Genomic DNA, 17297 nt, shown 5'->3' with positions numbered 1-17297 from the left:
TATATCTTATCATTCCTACTCAGTATTTATTTATAGTACCTACCTAATTAAAGGTACAGAAGTGACTGATTTTAGACTAACTACTCTGGATTGAATTTAATTTCGCTTAATTAAGTATGTATACAGGGTGTTAGGTAAATGGGTATATGAGCCGACACTAGCCCATGTTAACATGGTCATATAAATGGTATGGTGGAGTCAGAAAATTGATATCTTCATTTTAATTATTTTAATTTTCATACAAATTACGGATTTTATAAAATTTATTTTGTATGAAAATGAAAAAAAATAATATTAGGATGATAATTATCAAATTTCTGACTTCACCATACCATTTATATGACCATGTTAACATGGGCTAGTGTCGGCTCATATACCCATTTACCTAACACCCTGTATAGGTAGATAATTACCTACCTTTAACGAAAAAAATATACCACGTAATAAATTACAAAATAATAAAAAAAATTAAGAGGATATAGGTATGTAAGTACCTAAGTCCCTGTATGTAAGGGAGACCCGTCTTAACTTTTATAAAGCAAGTTTTGCAGAGACCTATTATAAAAAATTAAACAGTGAATATTGCATTCTACAACAACAGAGTTTAGGTACCAAAATTGCTCTTTTGTTGATAAATTTATAAATAGCAAAACCGGAATTTGCACGTGCAGCATTTTTAACAAAATTTAAAATGGTATTTTCTTTTGTTTAAAAACAAAAATATTCATCTCTGAACAAAAGAAATCATCTATAAGGCCCGGAAACAAAAGGGAGGGCTTATCAGAAGGTAGATTTACAAAAAAATGGTACCTACCTAGGTACTTTCCTTTGTTTAAAAATACCATAATTTTAGAGGCGTCTTTATGACCCTTAAACAAATGAAAGATTATACCTGACAGAGGTTGGTGTAGCAACTATCGTTTTTATTTCTTACTCAGGCAACTGGCAAGTTAGTACGCTCGTGTCCGCGCCAGCATACACCCACGTCTTACCAGTCTTACCTACAACTTTTTCCGCGACCTCACCTCTCGTTGCCACCGCTGCAACTTGTGTCTATCCAAGATACAACACAGTTAACAACTAGTGAAATCCAAGTTTGCCCCAAGCAAACTTAAAGTGACTGTTTCTTCGTGTAATAAATTGTGAATTTGTGAAAATGGCGCGTCAGGCAGCTCGTCGTAGCTTCATCGAGCTCATGGAAGCTCCCAGTGATTGGTACCTCGAAGTCAACGACTCGATTATGAGCCTGAACTACTTGCAGAGCGAAGAGGTCTGGTTCAGGAAGAGTCCTAAGCAGCCAGCACCCGAACAAGAAGATGACGAGACAGGGCGAAAGTGTCCAGAAGATTCCAAAGTCATATGTCAGCCGTATGAAGAGAACCCGTCCCTGATACTGAGCACAATTCAGCTCATATACACCGTCGCTACGGGTGTAATAGTAAGGCCTAAACAACCGGCCGATACGACCGACGATTTTGAGTGGAGAGATGCCATAAGTCCCTATTTCAACAACGTTTTCGTCGACATGGGAAAAAATCTCTCCCACAAAGCAGCTGGAGAGCTATGTCGAGCGGTGTTCTCCGCGAAATTGCTCAGCGGGAAGGTGATTAATTTATTTTTTACATCATTCTTCCCGCACTACCTAGAAAGAGCTGAGTACTCCTGGGAAACCATAGACTTACTCAAACGTGCTCACACCGCCAGGCCTCTTAATTTCCGTCGTCTCTTCGCTAGACACCTGGTCAAGAACGTCAAAATACCTAAGCGCGTACTGCAGGACTTCGTGGTGAACATTGCCGAGGACAAACGCGGCCTACTTATGGACGCGCTGCTGATAGTGAAGTTTTCATCAAAGCAGTTCGTCCATAATCTGGTCACTATCAACGCTCTGTTTCTCGGCAGTGACCTGTCACCGCCTGTGGTCTCCTACGTGACATCATACCTAGAGCAGTACGCGAGTGATTGTTACAATAACAGGGACTTTGGTAGGTTACTGCTCTCTGTTATTAAGAACAAAGGTAAAACAGGAGGAATCTTGACGTATAGGGAAATCGCTGAATGCCATGGGACGGAATATAAAAGTTCTTGTCTGGCGGTGTTAGACGATATTGAGCGAGAAAGGTTTCTAACTGAAGACCTGGTGATATTAACTCAACCTATAATAATCCCTGAAGTTTACCGCGACCTTTTTGACGGGATCGAGTAGTTTTAAGTTTTGTATTTCTTGTTTCCGTTTCCTTTTGTTTAATAACTTTTTATTTTGTTTGTATGTTTACTTTTCTTGTTTGTGTGAATATTTTATTCATTTTTTTTACTTCTTTATTCTCTGTCATAATTTAGTAGCTTGTAAATTGTATAAACCAAGTTTCTTTTAATAATAACTCTTCTTAAGTGTAGATAATGTAAGGTTGTGTCGTCAACAATAAGTTTTATTAGTTTTAGGTTTTTACTTGCTTTGTGTCTATTTCTCTTCTTTAATTAAGAGCGTTTACGCGAAGCGCGGCGTTTCAAGGGGCATCATTGGAAATGATTCGCGCGCGGCGTTTTTTAATAGTTTTCAAATGTTTATAGCAAAACAATAACAATGAATTATATATCGTTTCAAAGTAAATATTTTAAAGAAGATGGTATTTTATTGTATTAAGCTATTTTTTTGTTGAATTAAAGAATAATAATGGTGTAAAAATCACTTTGAGTTTTGGGTATTTCACGTTGTTTGAATTTGTGATTTCTTATTGTAAAATGCATAAATCTAAGAATTTTCTCAACTAACTATTTGCCTAAGGACCTATGCTATAGGATATAAATGTTTGTTACATCGTTTTCACAGTATTTTTATAAAAATTTCAGCTTGTAAACTGACGCTAAAGTGGAAATTTGAAAACCTGTGTGGACTTATCTTGATAGAATTCTTAAATACTATACTAATCGAAATATTTTCTCAATTAACTATTTAGACGACGAAATTGCCTAATTATTTATGCCAACTGCTTAATGATTGTAACGGGTTGAAAAAGTACTGTTTTTGCGCCAAACGGCGTAAACGCTCTTAACTTATCTTTTTTTATGCTGTCTTCTGTTTCATCTAACCTTGTATAATTTGAAGCGTGTAAATGCTTCTTTTTTTTTAAATAACTTTCATATAAATATAAGTGTAGTTAATTTTAAGTGACGTCAATAAATTAATAACAGCGCCATAATTACTTTTAAGTTATGTATTTCTTATTTTTCCTTTATACATTTTTAGTGTTGTATATTTCTCTTGTATATCTTTACCTCCGTCTTTTGTATAATATTAATTAGTTATTTATAGTAGTATAATAAGTGTGTGATGCCAACAAACTTCGTAAATGTATTCTTTTATTAAACCTTAACTGCTTAGTGCTAACTAGATGGCGCTATTTCCTACAAAATTTAAATAAAAGTTTTTTACCCGACTGCCAAGAAAGTCTAATTTGTTGTAACTGTAATACATTCTGTTAGTTCTGAAATAGGAATAGAATTTATAAATGCTCAAAAATAAATGATTTATGAACATAGTCATTTGTTTTCAATTAAAATCCTATTATTTGTTGTCAGATTTTACTCAACTATAGACAAAGAAGAGTAATGTTTTTGGGAAGGTTTTCATAGAAACAACACGATACAAATCTTGAAATTTATTTTATTTTATAATAGTAGTATGAATTTTGTCAGGCTTAGGCGATAAACAAACATTACACATTATTAGGAATCAAATAAACGTTCAATCTTACAGTATGTATTTAGAAAAATAAATGTTTAAGCCTGAGCGCAGACCACCGACTTTCAGTCAGTATGGAGATGTATGGAAGTGCGCACATTACACCGATTTGGTATCGGCCGATTCTTCACACAAATTAGAATCGGGCTCAACTATCGGCCAACTAAAAATCGCTGGTCTGCGCCTAGACTAAAATAAATTGATACAGTCAGCGTTAATAAGTAGTTCATGACACCTAGTGACCAAAAAGTTGAGTCCAACCAAAGACGTATTGATAACTTTTTGGCTATAGTTTGTTGCATCCACTCGGCCGCGCCCGATGTTTGGTCTCGGTCGCGCGGGGTGCGGGGAGTGTGGTCCGAGCAAGCCGTAAGGCATTACTGTAGTGTGCGTGTGCACTCATGGATCATTTAGCGCAGTATTTTTCAACCTTTTTCATAACACAACCCCCCCAAGTATGAAAAAATTTTTGGCGACCCCCTGCCCGTTCGCGTTTTTTTTTTCATGCATTTTATAATGTTGCAAAGATGTTTGTAGGGACCGAATACTTCAATCCATACAACATTTTCACAATTAGATTTCGGATTAATATGTCTTTATAAGAAGGAGGTAGTTTTAGTAAACACTGATTTAGCGTGTACCGATAACACTCAACATTAACGGAAGAATGAGGACTTATTTTAACAAACCCATCATAATAGCAGATTGGACATTTTGGGAATTGGACGTTTCCGGAACTGGACATTTCAGGAATTGGACATTTTGGGAATTGGTCATTTCAGGAATTGGACATTTTGGGAATTGGTCATTTTGGGAATTGGACATTTTGGGAATTGGACATTCCGGGAATTGGACATTTTGAAACCGTTGGACATTTTGGGAATTGGACATTCTGAACCTGAAGGGCGTCCGAGTTGATGACACGATCTATGCTTTGGGTGCCTACCGCTGACTGCACATGATACGGACTGCGTTCACTTTGACCTGACCAACTGACCGCAGACCGCAACATTTATTATTTTCTAACCATAAAACATTAAAAAATCTTGCAAGTAATAATTTATCGCTGGGCACACTAATTAAAATAATTCACTACTATTTACAATAGACTATTTGACGCCATTCCCAAATAATTCGAAATCACACTTCATTCTGGTCTTAAAATATAATTAATTTTAAATTAAGATTTTTGGTTGCATACCTTCATTACAAGGTTTTCGCGAATGAAAAATCCGCCAGATGGCAATACGTAGACGCGAGGTCCAAATGCTGCATGATTGGTTATTTTTGACATGACATTGACAGATATGTCAAAATCCACCAATCACGCAGCAGTCGGACCCCACATCCACGTCCCGCCATCTAGCGGATCTTTCATTCGCGAAAACCCTCATTGAAAAAAGTAGTTTGAATTGACAAAATAGCGACGTCACTTGCTTATATTGCCAATTTGCCAGACAAAAAAATCTATGGGAGTCTCGTTTTGACAGTTTTAAAAAGTACCTACTTCAATTTATTGGTGGTATTTGGTGCTGACAATAGTGACTGAGTTTCTTGCGCTGCTTCTTCTCAGCACTGGCCCGTTTATTGTCCCGAAGCAGTGGTAGGGTTAACACTGGGACGTGTAAAGTGCTTTTTAAAAGCCTATTTGCAAAAATAAATGAGCTTTTTTATGTCAAATCTAGAGATATAGAGAGTTCTAAACTCAGTGTCGCATTAGAAATTCACACACACAAAGTAATCAAAATATGTGCTCATTATCCACTGAGGTATCAGTACTCAACGTTCAAATAATCTTTAGTACGCAAGCAATGTAATCTGTTTACATTATGACGTCGCTGCTGTCATCATTGCTGTCACGAGCAATGTGTTCTGTTTTTGGGCATATTGCTGCGACACCGGCCACGCCCCTTTCGCAAATCTCCCTTCAGTTACTATGATGTGTGTCAAATAGTCTATTTAGTAACTATAGGCCGGTCGCCGAGCACGTAGAATTTTGTCCAATGACCCCAAGCTACCCATCCTTATCGTTCGCGCGTAATTATATTGCTGTTGCGCTCGCACACTCACTGCGGGCGCCCGTCGCACAGTCGCGACAGCAATATAATTACGCGCGAGCGATAAGGATAGGTCAGCTTGGGGTCATTGGACAAAATTCTACGTGCTCACAGACCGGGATTTAGAAAGAAAGAAAGTTTTTTTTATTTAGTTCAAATACAGTGGGTGCACATTATAATCGCAAACCAGTCGAAAAGTGGTCGAAGGTTTTTTTTTTGGTATGGAGTTGACATATTCGGTTTTCGATTCGATCAAAAAGTGCATTTTGTCTAGACCCACTGGTCGGTGGTGGTGTCGAATAGTATGTTTAGTAACTAATTCACTACAATTCAGGCAGTAACGTGGTAGTATATGTCGCAAGGCGGCGGCGCTGATCGCCATTCTGTCTTCAGGTTTTGTTCCTTGGCGGGCAGAGGCTCGGGCTCCGGATCCAACTGGGACAACAACATAATTATTATGTTAACGCCATCTAGCTCAAACTGAGCGAAACTTGTAGTGTGGGTACCAAATAACGGCTATAAACATGCAATTTTTTTTATAGTCTGGTCGCCGAGCACGTAGAATTTCGTCCAATGACCCCAAGCTACCCATCCTTATCGCTCGCGCGTAATTATATTGCTGTCGCGACTGTGCGACGGGCGCCCGCAGTGAGTGTGCGAGCGCGACAGCAATATAATTACGCGCGAGCGATTAGGATCTAATAGGTAGCTTGGGGTCATTGGACAAAATTCTACGTGCTCGCTCGGAGACCGGACTTTAAACACAGTAAAGAACACTTCACTATTACAAAAAAATTGTGTTGTGCAGGGATTGACCCCGCGACTGCTGGCATTTCAGTTTCAGTACGCGAACCGCTAGCCCAGTAGCCTTATTCACGTAACAAAACTTCAACGACAACAAATCGCTGAATGCGATCCTATCGAGCGATCGTCCTATCGAAATGACCCTTGTGAATACGGATTTAGAACTGTTTTTCAATGGGACGACTTCTAAACGTCAACGAGATCTTGACTGTCAAAATACGTGAATTAGGCCACTGGCGGCTTCGCGATGCAATAATCATAAGTTAAAATAAATAATAAATAAATATCTTTGGACAATCTCACACAGCGCCATCTAGCCCCAAAGTAAGCAATTAATATGCTTGTGTTATGGGTCCTAGTTTAACGGATATACTACATATATACTTTTTAAATACATACATATTATACATAGTAACACCCAGACCCGTCACAGAAATTAAAATTCACCATTTCATTTTCTGCCCGGCCGGGAATCGAACCCGGGACCTCTCGGCATAGTAGTCCGTTCTGAACCACTACACCAAACGGCCGACAGTCATCATTAGCCCTTCTAGACAAGTGGAAAAACGTATTTAAGGCGCTTTTTCGCTCAGTGTGCTTAGTGCGAGTTTATACCAAACGTCATCACTAGCGACTGCTTAAAAAAATAAGATAAATAGGTACACTTTATTGTACACGATACACAATAAGAACAAAAAAGAAATACGAAAGGTCAGTACAATTCAAAAAATTTAATTAAATGTGTCCCTTGAAGATACTTTCAAGAATTAAAATCTTCATAGATTTTTTTGCGCTCTCGCTAGCGACTACGTTAAATGGAAACTTGTTTTTTTTTTCTTTTTTTTTCCTAAAGTAGTCATGACCATGTCCACCCTAAGGGGCTTTTTCCACTATTCCCCGTTGACAATCCCCGTCAATGGGGATTAGTGAACAAAAAGTTCACTAATCCCCTTCACTAATTCACTTAGAATTGGGAATAATGAACTACAAAGTTCATTAATCCCCGTTATATTAGGATTTTAATATTAACGTAATTTTGACGAGGATTGTCAAATTCAAATACAAAATCATTTATTGTGAATCATAGGTAAAATGGTGACATGTTACATTAGGTAGTATCACTATGTTCCGCTCAAAGAGCATACAATTTGTCAGACAACAATAAAATTTGGCAGTTACATAAACTAATTAGATTTATCGTCAAAGAATTCAGATATATTATAATAACATTTATTAATTAAATAAGTCAGTAAAGTTTTTTTAAATGAATTTAGATGTTCAATTAATCTAATGTCTTTTGGTAATTTATTTATAATCTTGGGTGCCATGCCTACAATATTCTTAGTAAAAAAAGTTGTCTTATAAGGATCCTTACATATTAAATTCTTGTCGCGTGATCTGTCAACGGGGAATAGTGGAATAAGCCCCCTAAGGCGCTGGCTTATCGTTGTTTGAGATACGCTGTATATTATACAATTTAACTTCAAACACCCTCCGGGCACAGAACCCACTGACCTTATGCCGTCTTCGCATCTTCATATGCACAAGCTTGACGTGAGTGAGCATCGCAGTGCGCTGCGAGAACCCACGGCCGCAAGTAGCGCACGCGAAAGGCTTCTCACCCGTGTGCGTTCGCACGTGGTTCGTTAGGACGCTTTTGCCCTGGCGAAATTAAGACAAATGTACGGTAAATGTTTGAAGAAAGCGATTTCTTGTCAAAGAATTTTGAATCTTATTGCATCCGCATAGTTTGGTAGACAAAGTTCAAAATGTCGTGGAATGTAATAATGGAATGTCGTCCCCTGTCAATCACACCTGGACTCACCTAAGTTGTGTCCCCTGTCAATCACACCTGGACTCATCTAAGGGGTGTCCCCTGTCAATCACACCTGGACTCACCTAAGTTGTGTCCCCTGTCAATCACACCTGGACTCACCTAAGTTGTGTCCCCTGTCAATCACACCTGGACTCACCTAAGTTGTGTCCCTTGTCAATCACACCTGGACTCACCTAAGTTGTCCCCTGTCAATCACACCTGGACTCACCTAAGTTGTGTCCCCTGTCAATCACACCTGGACTCACCTAAGTTGTGTCCCCTGTCAATCACACCTGGACTCACCTAAGTTGTGTCCCCTGTCAATCACACCTGGACTCACCTAAGTTGTGTCCCCTGTCAATCACACCTGGACTCACCTAAGTTGTGTCCCCTGTCAATCACACCTGGACTCACCTAAGTTGTGTCCCCTGTCAATCACACCTGGACTCACCTAAGTTGTGTCCCCTGTCAATCACACCTGGACTCACCTAAGTTGTGTCCCCTGTCAATCACACCTGGACTCACCTAAGTTGTGTCCCCTGTCAATCACACCTGGACTCACCTAAGTTGTGTCCCCTGTCAATCACACCTGGACTCACCTAAGTTGTGTCCCCTGTCAATCACACCTGGACTCACCTAAGTTGTGTCCCCTGTCAATCACACCTGGACTCACCTAAGTTGTGTCCCCTGTCAATCACACCTGGACTCACCTAAGTTGTGCCCTGTCAATCACACCTGTACTCACCTAAGTTGTGTGCCCTGTCAATCACACCTGGACTCACCTAAGTTGCGTCCCCTGTCAATCACACCTGGACTCACCTAAGTTGTGTCCCCTGTCAATCACACCTGGACTCATCTAAGGGGTGTCCCCTGTTAATCTTCCCCTTGACTCACCTAAGGAGTGTCCCCTGTAATCACACCTAGACTCACCTAAGTTGTGTCCCCTGTCAATCACACCTGGACTCACCTAAGTTTTGTCCCCTGTCAATCACACCTGGACTCACCTAAGTTGTGTCCCCTGTCAATCACACCTGGACTCACCTAAGTCGTGTCCCCTGTCAATCACACCTGGACTCACCTAAGTCGTGGCTCCTGTCAATCACACCTGGACTCACCTAAGTTGTGTCCCCTGTCAATCACACATGGACTCACTTAAGTTGTGTACCCTGTCACTCTTCCCCTGGACTCATCTAAGTTGTGTCCCCTGTCAATCTTCTCTTGCACTTATCCCATAGAAAGACCTTTTTGTCGCTTTTCCTCTATAAGTACTTACCCTGAAAGCCTTCCCGCATGTATCACAGACGTGCCTAAGCGCAGGTTTGATCCCCCTGTGCACGCTGTGTATATGTTTCAATAAGGAACTCCTTGAAGCCAGCGCGGCAGGACAGTCCGTACAGCGGTGTCCTCTAACGCCCTCGTGTTGAATGAGGGTATGGGAGCGAAGAGCTGTTTCTTGTGCTCTAGGAATTTCATGCCATTTGGCGCTTAAAGCCACCTCGACTTGCCCTAAAAAGCGATCACTTTTCTCGCTTCTCCCTTTGAGTCACCCAAAGAGCGACCACTTTTCTTGCCTTTGCCCCTGGACTCCCCCTAAAAAGCGACCATTTCTCTCGTTCTAACTTACCCTGAAAGCCTTCCCGCAAGTGTCACAGACGTGCCTAAGCGCAGGCTTTATTCCCCTGTGCACGCTGTGTATATGTTTCAATAAGGAACTCCTTGAGGCCAGCGCTGCAGGACAGTCCGTACAGCGGTGTCCTCTAACGCCCTCGTGTTCGATGAGGGTATGGGAACGAAGAGCTCTCTCCCTTAGTATAGAGACTCTCTCGCTAAAAATGTCATATCATTTGGCTCTTAATGCTACCTGGTCTGACCCTAAGCTCGCTTTTCCCCTGGACTCATCTATGGAGCGACCAATATCTCGCTTCTCACCTTGACTTACCCAAGAAGTGACCACTTTTCCCCTTGACTTAGAGCGACCATTTGTCTCGCTTCTCCCCTTGAGTCACCCAAAGAGCGACCACTTTTCTTGCCTTTCCCCCTGGACTCACCCTAAAAACAACCACTTTTCTCACTCTAACTTACCCTGAAAGCCTTCCCGCAAGTATCACAGACGTGTCTAAGCGCAGGCTTTATCCCCCTGTGCACGCTGTGTATATGTTTCAATAAGGAACTCCTTGAGGCCAGCGCTGCAGGACAGTCCGTACAGCGGTGTCCTCTAACGCCCTCGTGTTGGATGAGGGTATGTGATCGAAGAGCTCTCTCCCTTAGTATAGCTAAAAATGTCATATCATTTGGCTCTTAATGCTACCTGGTCTGACTCTAAGCTCGCTTTTCCCCTGGACTCACCTATGGAGCGACCAATATCTCGCTTCTCACCTTGACTTACCCAAGAAGTGACCACTTTTCTCATTGACTTACCCAAGGAGCGACCCTCCTTAACTCACCCAAAGAGCGACCATTTTTTTCACTTTTCCCCTTGATTCACACTAAAAAGCGACCACTTATCTTTACAAAACTTACCCTGAAAGCCTTCCCGCAAGTGTCACAGACGTGCCTAAGCGCAGGTTTGATCCCCCTGTGTACACTATGGATGTGTTTTAGCAAAGAACTTCTTGAGGCCAGCGCTGCAGGACAATCCGTACAGCGATGTCCTCTAACGCCCTCGTGTTGGATGAGGGTATGGGAGCGAAGAGCTATTTCTCTTAGTCCCCTGTGCTCTAGGAATTTCATGTCATTTGGCGCTTAACGCCACCTGTAGCTCTTTTCTTGGACTCACCCTAAAAAGCGACCACGTTTTTCGCTTTTCCCCTTGACTTACCCCCTAGAGCGACCATTTGTCTCGCTTCTCCCCTTAACTCACCCAAGGAGCGACCACTTTGCTCCCTTTTCCCCTAGACTCACACTAAAAAGCGACCAATTATCTTGCTTTTCTCCTTGACTCACCCAAGGAGCGACCACTTTTCTCGCTTCTCCCTTTGAGTCACCCATGGAGCGACCACTTTTCTTGCCTTTCCCCCTGGACTCACCCTAAAAACAACCACTTTTCACACTCTAACTTACCCGGAAAGCCTTCCCGCAAGTGTCACAGACGTGCCTAAGCGCAGGTTTGATCCCCCTGTGCACGCTGTGTATATGTTTCAATAAGGAACTCCTTGAAGCCAGCGCTGCAGGACAGTCCGTACAGCGATGTCCTCTAACGCCCTCGTGTTGGATGAGGGTATGGGAGCGAAGAGCTGCTTCCGTCTCGAAACGTTTGTCGCATCGGGTGCATTGGAAACTGGAGGAAAATACATGAATAAACAAAAATTCTGCGAAAAAAATGAACTAAAAAGATAACCATTTCAAACCGGTTGCGTCATGTGTGGTCTCTCAACGGAATCTATGGCAGAAACTTAGATGCAACTCAAAAGTAACTAGAAGTTGCTGTTTCGTTGCAATTGCGTTTCACCGTGTGTTCTGGGCCTAAGTGTTCACAAATGCAGTTGAAGGCATAATTGACTAATTCTTTTGTTGGTGATGTATCATTCTCACGATTAAGACGAATCTAACGACACCTCTCACGCTAAAATCGGTTAGGCCGTTTAGGCTGTAGGCCGTGCCAAAGAAATATACATACACTCGAAAAACATAACCCTCCTTCTGGTGCAGTCGGGTAAAAATCAGACATGAATTTGTCAGGAAAATCTCATGGCTTTATTCCTATCACGACGTTTGCACGCCATTCAAAGCTTCGTTACTATGAGTGGCTCTAGAATTGCAATTTTTATAAGAACAAGGCAAGTTAGAATAGAAATAAAAACAAAAATGTAAAATAAGATTTTTATGAAATGTTTTCTTACGATAAAAATGGGTCTAGTTTCGCCCATTTTCATAATGAAGTTTTAACTTTATGAAGTTTCACATTGTATTTACAAATAGTATTATGTATATTATTATTCATTTATTTAAAACGTTTTGCGTTTGCTAACTACTAAACATAATACCGAAGTATGTACAAAAGGCGAATTTAATACTATAATATGGCATTCTGCTACTTAGGGTGGATACGACCAAACAAGAGTAAATATTAATCTCAGAATAAACTTGTCATTTTGACATTAGGCCAGTAGAATTAAACACAAAAATTGATTAAATCGGAAATAATTCCTACAAAAGATTTTTATGCTTTAATGGCTTCATTGGTTGCCCATTAAGACTCTCCTAAGTTTTCGACTTCGACGGAGTTGTGCTTAAGTGGTGGGGGTCCCCGAAAGGGGCGTTTTTTCGGTTTTCCGGTTATACCGCGTAAAGGACTCACCCTATCGAAAAGTGGTCTTCATGACGGTTAAAGGGCACTTAATCCTGCATTGAATAAGACCAAATTCATATGTTTTGGACAAACCGTTCTCGCGCTAAAGTTCGGCAAAGTAGAAAATATACGTATAATTAATGACCCTCTCCACGTCCAATGGCTTGTTACCCACATGCTTCCAAGCCTTGTAAAGGGTCGCCTTAACCAGTGTAACCCTAACAAGGCTCACGAGTTTGATTCGCTTATCCTTGTTCGTCCCAGCCGTTCCTTAACTGCGGTTGCTGCACCTCTTCCTGGCACTCTCCTGAACGACTCTGTGTTACCTAATGTGGCTGCCCCTCTTCCTTGTACCCTCCTGTACGATTTCATTGCTTAGCCATATGCCTGGTCCAAGGTTCGACGCCACAAAATCAACTTCGTACGAGTGAAAATAGTTTAAATACTATTTCCCGTGCTTGCAACATTTTTCTTTACTGCTTCGCCTCTATTAGTCGTAGAGTGATTGTATATATCCTATAGCCTTCCTCAATGTATGAGCTATTCAACACAAAAATAATGATTTCAATCAAACTAGTAATTCTTAAGATTAGCGCGTTCAAACAAACAAACAAAAAACTCTTCAGCGTTTTAATATGAACTTGTTGTTGTTGATTTTTGGCGTCGAACCTTAGACCAGGCATACGGCTAGGCAACGTAGTCATGCAGGAGGATACAAGGAAGAGGGGCAGCCACAGTAGGTAACACAGAGTCGTTCAGGTGAGTGCCAGGAAGAGGTGCAGCAACCGCAGTTAAGGAACGGCTGGGACGAACAAGGATAGGCGCATCAAGCTCGTAAGCCTTGATAGGGTTACACTGGTTGAGGTGGCCCTTTTCAAGACTTGGAAGCCTGTGGGTAACAAACCATTGGACGTGGAGAGGGTCATTAATTATACGTATATTTTCTACTTTGCCGAACTTTAGCGCGAGAACGGTTTGTCCAAAATATATGAATTTGGTCTTATTCAATGCAGGATTAAGTGCCCTTCAACCGTCATGAAGACCACTTTTTGATAGGGTAAGTCCTTTACGCGGTATAACCGGAAAACCGAAAAAATGCCTCTTTCGGGGGCCCCCACCACTTAAGCACAACTCCGTCGAAGTCGAAAACTTAGGAGAGTCTTAATGGGCAACCAATGAAGCCATTAAAACAATAAAATCTTTTGTAGGAATTATTTCCGATTTAAAAGCTAATTCTACTGGACTAATATTTCCCATACTGAAACTGTCAATGTGTCAGTTATACCAGGAGTTATTCTCGGACAAAAGTTTGGTCAAATCGGGCCTAAGTAAGACATGACAGGTATGATACTGGATGGTTTTTATGCATCAGTAGGTATGTATAAACTGTTCTTATACTTACTTAAAGGTCCTCTTGTCTTTGTGTTTCAGACTCTTCTGTAAGTGTTGCCGTAAGGTGTGCGACGATTTGAATCTGTCAAAAAGAAAGATAAAAATGTTAAACATTTACTTATTTATAGGGCTATCAACATGAGATACTTTGATACAAAAAAAATAAGCTGAAGGTCTTTTAACTGCTTCCTCCAAAAAGTTAACCTCACCATGCATATTATTATGAAAGCAACATACAGGATGGCCAGGGAGTTGACGTTCAAAGCTAAAATTTAGATTCCTTACATCAAAGTGTATCTAAATCACCCCATGTATGTTCTACGATTTTGTTTAGTTTATATTGCTGTCGCGCTCGCACACTCACTGCGGGCGCGCGTCGCACAGTCGCGACAGCAATATAATTACGCGCGAGCGATAAGGGTGGGTAGCTTGGGGTCATTGGACGAAATCCTACAAGCTCGGCGACCGGACTATAGTTAATTTTGTGATTTATCCTTAACTATCCCCTAAGGTTGGTTTAATTTTTTTCTCACTCTGGACGCTTCTCTAGCGTAAGTAAGTAAAAGCAAACTGCAAGTGCTCGCCAGAGTGAGGAAAAAATTAAAAACCAACCATAGGCGATAGTTTAGGATAAATCACAAAACTAACTCTATCTTCTAAACTAAGCAAATGTAAGGAAAACCTTGATGTAAGGAATCTAAATTTTAGCTTTGAGCGTCAACTCCCTGACCACGGCTGTATTATCACAGAATAATAATAAGTACTACGTACAGAAGTTTTACTTCGCGAAGGTATTTAAAAAAATGTATGCTCAATGTCATTAACAATATGGTGTAATTTAGCTTGTCTCAAGAGTCAAGCAAGTTTGTCAGAAGTTTTGTTGACAAACGTCAGTGATCGGTACTGCGCCGAAGCTATAGGGCTGACTTCGGTAAAATGATGTGACGTGAGGTGCCAATCTGCAGAAAATGGCGGAGGAAATACATGATTTAGCATGAATTATCATGAATAATATTAACTACTTATTTACCTCTCAGTGTCTTGAGGCAACTTAAAAAAGTACATTCTGTGTTTTTATTATTATTTAGGCAGTTAAATACCGCACAGTATTTAGTACACCATTTTCTTTATTTTCTTCCATCATACACAAGAATACGCGTGCGTGAGTCAATGTTCGCTCGTATGTGAGGCCTTATCGAATAGTATCCTGTAGGTGGGCCATCGTGCGTGTTTTGTTTTCGATGTAAACTCGCGGAGATGAGCAGGCCTGGTATTATTCTGGGTTATAAACACCCATTGTGTTCACAAAAATCTTACTTGACGTCGCACTCCACGCAGTAATAGTCCTTAATGTCACTGTGTTTCAGCTGATGGTGTTTTATCTGGGCTCGCGTCCGGAACCGCATCCCACACGTGGGACACTCGAAGTTCTTGACGCCTTGGTGTATTCTGTGGGAAAATATGGCGGTTTAACTCACGTCATTTAGAAACTGGCAGTTTCGTAAACATAGTAATAAATATAATAAAACTCATTTATTTTTGTAAGTAGGCTTTTAAAAAGCTCTTTTACACGTCCCAGTATTAACCCTACCACTGCTTCGGGACAATAAATGGGCCAGTGCTGGTCACTATTTCACTATAAGACTAACTAAAAAAATCACAGCTTTATTCAATGCCACTTCCTGTCACAGACTTGGTTTTCTTTTCAAATAATTTAAGAAAGTTTTAATTTGTGTAATGACAACACCAAATAAACTTTAGTTTATCCTTAACTCTATGGAATGTTTTGTCTATGTATTCGTTTAAAATTGTTGCAATAAACTCTGTAATCAACTGTTAAAATCGATAAATCGATTTTTTTAGAATAGTATATTATTGGTTGTTAGGAATTGGGATAAAAAGGAGTGAAAATGATACCCGGGCTCTGGGAAAGCGCTATATTAAGGAATCAAGGAAGATACAGGATCACAGGGATATCGAACTAAGCAGACCGCTGACAAGTTGACAACTCATAGTAAAAAATAAAATTATAAAAACATAGACTATTAAAAGGAGGCCGTTCGTAACATTGGTAATTTCAAATAACCAATTGAGAATGTTACTAGGTATGCAAAATCACTTGAAACCTATGTTACAGTTAAGCTTTTACATTTACAAATACATTAGTTTTTATTTCATTCAAAAATACCCAGTAGTTATGATTTTATAGGCATTCAAAGTTCGCTTAAATATTGAGTCCCGCCGACGGTCACGTGACCCCGTGTGACGTACATTCACAGCGTCCGCTCACTAGAAAACGGATATAAACATACTTAAATATTTTTTTTTTGTAAATACAAACTTATTATACATATTAACACCCAGACCCATCACAGAAATTAAAATTAAACCAAACCCAAACTTGATGCGATTGTGTCGTTTTATTGCGAATTACCTTCCAGCTCCATCATTAGACCCCGATTACTATATAGAATTAAAATACTCATCAATACAAAACGAACAAGCCCAAACTCGATGCATTTAAGTCGTTTTATTATAGAGTTCCTATGGCCACCTTCCAGCTCCATCATCAGATCAGCTCCATGTCATCATAATATTGCATGGTCATCCAAATCACATGTGTTTGCGAAATTTCAGCTTAATCGGTTGCCTGGAAGTGGGTCTTAATTCAGTTTGCAAGATTCTTCCCATACAAATATGAGCCAGTCGTTGTAATATGACGTCACGCGCATAAAATGGCGGGCCGGCCGCCGCCCGCACTTTTAAAATTCAATATCTTGGAAACTAATTGACGTATCGAAATAATTCTTTCACGTGTATTTTTTATTTTTAACAGAGAATACAGAAAGCTAAAAAATAAAATTAGTGAACATTCTTCATTGTCGACTGGGGTATAGGCCAAGTCCTCCATTTGCCTCTACATTATAGAGGATCGAGCTACTACATGGTATGGAGACGAAAATGACCAAATGACGATCTAATTAATATAATATTCTTTCGGAGAGTGCGTCTTCCCACACTGGTCGCATTTGGGTCGGTCGCCGCTGTGTTCCTCATATGGCCTCTGTGAGTCTTGCTTGATCTAATGAATACATTACAGCAAGTGTTCGGAGCATTTGAGTCCCATTTGGGTCGGTCGCCGCTATGATGGTTCCTCATATGGCCTCTGTGAGTCTTGCTGTTGCTATCTTTTTTTTA

General features: G+C 40.5%; 1 protein-coding gene across 1 annotated transcript; it reads right to left on the bottom strand.

Moving 5' to 3' along the window:
* Positions 1-6011: 6011 nt before the first annotated feature.
* LOC114360390 (oocyte zinc finger protein XlCOF19-like) lies at positions 6012-17226 on the bottom strand. The gene is made up of 6 exons (XM_028315105.1): positions 17198-17226; positions 15417-15548; positions 14110-14181; positions 11480-11696; positions 8119-8265; positions 6012-6234 (listed from the first exon to the last, which is right to left on the bottom strand). The coding sequence occupies exons 1-6, from the start codon at positions 17224-17226 to the stop codon at positions 6130-6132; spliced, it is 702 nt and encodes a 233-aa protein (XP_028170906.1). The 3' UTR covers positions 6012-6129.
* Positions 17227-17297: the final 71 nt, after the last annotated feature.

The sequence above is a fragment of the Ostrinia furnacalis genome, unplaced genomic scaffold (assembly GCF_004193835.3).
Source record: "Ostrinia furnacalis isolate ACB-3 unplaced genomic scaffold, ASM419383v2 OfSCF4979, whole genome shotgun sequence".
Taxonomy (NCBI): domain Eukaryota; kingdom Metazoa; phylum Arthropoda; class Insecta; order Lepidoptera; family Crambidae; genus Ostrinia; species Ostrinia furnacalis.
Note: the sequence above shows the minus strand (reverse complement) of the source record. Positions and strands in the feature narration are given on the sequence as shown.

Bases quoted from the DNA above. Each gene is read 5' to 3' on its own strand.
- LOC114360390 (XM_028315105.1), bottom strand. From the start codon at position 17,226: ATGGGACTCAAATGCTCCGAACACTTGCT. The intron at 14,182-15,416 runs GTAAGATTTTTG...TCTTTTTGACAG, and splicing joins TGCGTGGAGTGCGACGTCAA to ATTCAAATCGTCGCACACCT. The intron at 11,697-14,109 runs GTAAGTATAAGA...ATTTTCCTCCAG, and splicing joins AAAGACAAGAGGACCTTTAA to TTTCCAATGCACCCGATGCG.